At 34.0% G+C, this 5736-nt stretch overlaps 1 protein-coding gene across 1 annotated transcript; it reads left to right on the forward strand.

The window, feature by feature from the left end:
• Window positions 1–1249: 1249 nt before the first annotated feature.
• LOC145549388 (cystatin-A-like) lies at window positions 1250–2480 on the forward strand. Its single transcript, XM_081601653.1, has 3 exons — window positions 1250–1474; window positions 1551–1652; window positions 2199–2480. Exons 1-3 carry the CDS (start codon window positions 1397–1399, stop codon window positions 2355–2357), a joined length of 339 nt encoding a protein of 112 aa, XP_081457779.1. The 5' UTR covers window positions 1250–1396; the 3' UTR covers window positions 2358–2480.
• Window positions 2481–5736: the final 3256 nt, after the last annotated feature.

Genomic DNA, 5736 nt, shown 5'->3' on the forward strand with positions numbered 1-5736 from the left:
CACTTAGCAAACTGAAAAAAACAACAACAAAAGTTTGGAATTTTCATTTAAATGTATTTGTATTTTTCAACACTTTCTTCATCTGTCAAATCCGCTCATTCAGAGTTGCAGTTGTAAATTCAAATATGTATCACTGGTCTAATCTAGTGCTGGCAACCATTACAGATCGAGAAGCCTAATGATAGTTTAAAATGTTTACATTACACAATAAATTAGAAAATACTTCCTCCCCTCCATTTTCGGAGGGCAAATCTAGGATGTCACTCAGGACAACAGTGGAGTCATTATTGAAATAAGTGTAATGGATTATGATGATTATTTAATTTTTTCTGTTAGATGAGTTGGTGGAGTTCCATGGAGGTGAGTATTTCCACAGAGGCTGAAGTCGGCAGATGGTGAGGTTAGTTTTGGCTTTTTTCTAAATAGGTTACTTTTGGCATAACTAATAGATTACATGTCTTGGATAATGAAAGCAACATAACAGCAGGAGATGAAGGGTTTGTGTCAGAGGTGGTGAATGAGGACCAATGGTACAAGTAAGAGACAAAGACCAAAATGAAACAGCATGGGAGTTTAACCTTGCTAGCAAGTGTCCCTTTTGATCTGATTGCATCTCTGGTATCATTCCTAGGTTCAAGTATTTCAGACCTAAAGATTGAATGATGACTGGTGTTGTTTCAACGATTGAGTTTCTGCTGGCTAAGGATATACAGTACAGCAGTACAGTTTATACTCATCACTGATGGCACCTGGAAGAGATTTAGGTATTTATTTGATACATAAAGAGAAACTGACAACTTTCTTTTAATGAAACTTTGTCCTGAGAATTGCAACAAACCCAACCATGTTGTTTGTACTAACAGTGCTATCTTTTATTTATCTTACTTGGGAGGGCTGATTAGAGCACATTTTAGTTTTAAGTTTGAAAAACTTTGCCATTGTGTTTTAAATGTTTAAGTGCTTAGAAATAACTTATACTTTCAGTTACTCTTTACATTTGAGGTAGCATTAGAAACTTCCCAGTCTGAATTCCCACTTCAAGCAGATTTTGCTGCAATTCTAACTGGGAGCTCAGAAAATCAAAACTCAGAATGTGAAACTAGAGTTTAATTTAACAATTCAATAAGTGACATTGTCTTTGTACTACAAATTATTTATGAACTGTAGTTGGCAGCTTAACAAGCCTTTGTGCTAATGCTTAGTAAAATTTTAACTGGAAATAGGAAAACTGTGAAGAAATGTTACAAAACTCACAGAGCTCCACCCATGATGCTCAGGAACTACCTTCTAGTCTGTTTGCACAACACCTACAGTATAAATAAGCTTGGAAACTAACTGATGTTCAGCTTTTGAGCCTGATAGCAGCAGATACTTTTCTTCTCTATTAAAAGCAGTAATGAGTGAAGGAAATATGCCTGGAGGATGGTCAGAGACCAAGCCCACTCATGGGGATTTTACTATGCTTACTAGTTGGGTGAGTTTCTCCATTGTTAAAATGTTTCCCTGTAAGAATTCTGTTCTAACATTTCTTTTATGGGATTTTCCCACAGCTGTGGAAGATTTCAGAGGACACAACCAAGAGAAAGTTTAATGAATTCAAACCAATTGAATACCGGGAACAACTTGTGAACGGTAAAAACTATGTCATCAAGGTAATAAGCAAGGATTCTATTATACTATACTACTCAAAAAAAATAAAGGGAACACTTAAGTGTTCCTTTATTTTTTAGCAGTGTATATTATTTAAGACCATGCAGTGTGAACAATATATAGCTGCCATTTAATGATAGTGCAAACATGTTTATCTGTTCTTTCTTTTGTTTTGTTGGTTATTGTTTACACAGCAACTTTACTGTATTCAGAAAACTCAATGTATTAAAGGAGGAAACTTTCTCCAAGATGTTTAATGATAATCAAATGCCTTTACTGTACCTTCAGTAGACTGCAATATAGTAGTAAGATATATTTGATTAAAACTAACATGAGATCAAAATATGTGCATCAAAAAAACAGAAAGAAGGAAACTGTTAAGATCCTTTTATTGTAAGAAACAGACTGAAAGCTTTATTGTAAGATATTTAAAAAAAATAATGAGTCTAAAACACTAAACATGATTCAAATAAATTTTGGCTGGAAATGTGCAACAATACATTCCCAATCCTGTTAAGAAAATGATTTCCTCTCTCTTCTCTCTGTAGGTTCAGGTGGGAGAAAACGATTACGTCCACCTGCAGGTCTTCCAAAGCTTTCCGCTGGGGAACACAATTGAAACTAAATTTGAGGGAGTGCAGGATGGCCACCACCGAGATGATCCCCTCAAACCGTTCAAGCCCTTCAAAAGTGAAAATACTACCTGATCCAGCTTCCTCCAGACAGCTGCTTCAAAGAAAACTGTCTTTGTATTGTTATGAGAAAGATTACTGCAACAATACTCGGTTATAATACAGGTTGAGTCAAAACTCTGTATCACTCGAGGATGTCAAATGTCATAAAATGGCTCAATAAACAAAATTTATGCAGGATATTTGTCTCAGGTGTTTGAATTCAAATTCAATTCAAATTCAAAAATACTTTAGGAATCTGAAAGAGAAATTAAATGTTGTAAATCTTATTAAGTCAGGTTGTTCAAAGAGTAGTCTACAATAAATCTTGTTAAACACAATTCCCAAGAAAAAAATCTACAATACAGTTAATTTATAACAATTAAGAAATGAAACAGTGAAGAAGATATTAAATAAAGTTGAGAACCATTGTATCACATGTATCACCAGACATTGTATGTATCCATCAACCATCCAATTCAGATATTTCCCTTCATTTTGTTGATTCACTATGACTGTAGTTAGTAACTTTCTAGGTAAATAGTCTAAATCTTGAGGCCTTGAATTTTGTCTTCATATGTTTTAATCTTCAGAGCTTCTTGTGAAGCAGCACAGTTTAGTTATTTCATCTTTTCTAAGTTCTGCTCAGTTCGAACGTTGGTGGAAGACAGGATCTATAAGTGCTGCGAAATCAGAAAAACTGTAAATCTTACTGTTTTCTGTCTTCCTAATCATATTAAAATAATTCATGAGATGAAGTTTCTACTTACAATAACGGTTTGACCATGCTGCACAGCAAATTTGAAAGTGCAGATTTAACACTATCAGAGTTAAAATAAACACTCATGCAGAGTTTATATTGTAACCACTGCTGCAGTGTTAAATTAACACTTTTGAAAGAGTCAAAATTCTTACTCCATTTGTGTTAAAAACTATTTTTCTGTGGTGTATAATATTAACACCAGAAGAGTTATAGAAGTACCCTAATTAGTGTTAAAATCACAGATTGGACACGGTGATAGAATAAAATGTCAACACTGAGATTGTTCATTTTTTACTTTCCCATAGTGTTAAACTTAGAAAATTGACCGCTACTAAATGTAAATATAAATGTTCAACATATCCTAAAATTGCCACTTCTGGTCGCAATCTACATCCATCAGTGCAACCTAGAGGAAAGATAACACAGAACTCCCATTTTACATTTTTTGATATAATGTCCCTCACATAAACTTATCCAGAAAAACACAGGCACCAGGCACAACACAGATGAGTGAATCTGTACCATAATAAATCTCAAAATCAAAGGGCTCAAAATATTTTAAGTCTTACGGTCTAACAACTTAAAACATGTGCATTTGATTAACATTCGAATCCTGAAGGTGAACCTCAAATGTTGTCTCAACATCTGATACAAGAAAATAAATACCGTCTCTCAAATAGACAAACAAAAAATAATAGAAAACAGGGAGCTCATTGACAAAATATGAAAATATGTTTTATGTGCCTGAGTGTAAAATGAAAAAAAAATTAAGATGCTGGAATATTGCGTTTGGGGCATTGCGTAAAAATCTACAAATATATAATGTAATAAATGTATAAATATATAAAGAGTAAGAAAATGGTGGTCAGATTCTTCCAGAAGCAAAATTGGTCTACTAACCAGATGTTCAATATTACTATTGGTGTTAAAAGCAAAGAAACTCTTTTAAGTGTGATGAAAATTAAATATGTTTTATGCTCTAATGCAGCTGCCATTTAGTGATCACAGGGAACAAAACAGAATTAAACGGTCATAAACATTTCAGATGATACATTAATTACAGACACAGTGGTGGTGGTGTGAGGGGAGTGGTCTTCCTTCTGGACCTATTACTATGTTTTGGATAAGCAGAGTATACGTGAATTGATGGATGGTTCTTTCTAGAATTTCCCAAAGTTACACTTTGGCCTATTGCTGGATCTGTAAAAACAGACTTAGTTTAATCAATGTTTATCCGCTAGATGGGCGATAAAGAACAACTGAAATAATTTCCTCTGTGGTGTCTCAAGTTAACCAGTGTAGCAGCATCATTTATTTCACTCACAATTAAACAAGATTTCATGGAAGCATGTAAGAATTAAATCTGCCAATATTTATAGCTAATGTAAGCAAAGTGAATCCAAGGTAAAACACAACAAATTCTTAATAACTCAATTAAATATGTTGAAACCTGGAGCTTTTCAAACTACAGTAAATAATGTCTCTTGGACAGTTTAGATCAAAGACCCATTGACCCAATGTCTGCTGGAGACACACAGCTGCCCATACACAGATAACTGGGCATTGACAATAACTGGATGGGAGAATAAAATGAACTTGCGTGAGTTAGTTGTACAAAAACAGATTTTTTTAATTCAACTTCTTTTGGTGTTAGTTTTAAATAATGTTCCATGTCAGTTTTCAACATGTCAATATTTCTCATTTTCAAAGGATAAATTGGAAGTCGTCATAAACAAACATTATCAAGTTGCTGATTTTATTTTTTGCAAATTAATTATTCTAAGCATTAATGATCCACAGTATCATTGCTGGCAGGAACATTGATTTCCGTTGCAAATGTCTTTACTCAGTCAAGTCGCTCCTCTGGGCTCAGTGCCGTTTGTTTGTTTTGGAGTGTAACTTTTGTAAGATAAACATTACAATGGTAATGGTCATTTCAAAACTCATCTGACTGGATGCAAGTCCTTGAAAGTGCATTTTATTAAAGCTGACTAACAGATGGTAGAGGGACAGCATTTTTCTCTCAGGAAGAATCTCTAACGTACAATCTCCTTCACAATAACCAAGTTTGACCTCATGAAATCCAATAGAACAATAGAGACACTTGGAAAAATTAAATAGTCTGAACTGGTTGATATGACTGTGAAATCTCTCAAGTCTATGTTCTTCAGTAAAAGAAAAGTCTTTTTCTTTTATTCTTAGGGACAATGTTGACTGTTGAGTGGATGAAGCTCTCTGTTCAGGTTTTCTGGTTCTAGTGTACTCTGTATTCCCGGAATCAGAACCAATGATGGAGAAGCAGCATTCAGTTTTACGCTTTACTAATCTGGACCAAACTTCAAGAAAATCACAAATGTTTGAAACACAGCATTCCTTTAAATCAAGCCTAAAAACCTGTTTGAGTCGAGTTACTTTCAATTAATATTAACAAGAATAATCAATATTTATTTTCTATCTTCTAATGTTTAACTTTTTTTTTAAGGAGATGCAAATATGCGTTTTCATCATGTAAGGCTCTTTGAATTGTCTTGTTGCTGAAATGTGCTATACAACTAAACTTGCCTTGTCTTTACTTGTTATCAAGCACCTTTCCTGCTTCCTTGGTGCTACCTGGACATACATTTTATCTGAAATGGTACCAACCATCCTAAA

Source organism: Poecilia reticulata, chromosome 20 (assembly GCF_904066995.2).
Source record: "Poecilia reticulata chromosome 20, P_reticulata-male-v2, whole genome shotgun sequence".
NCBI lineage: Eukaryota > Metazoa > Chordata > Actinopteri > Cyprinodontiformes > Poeciliidae > Poecilia > Poecilia reticulata.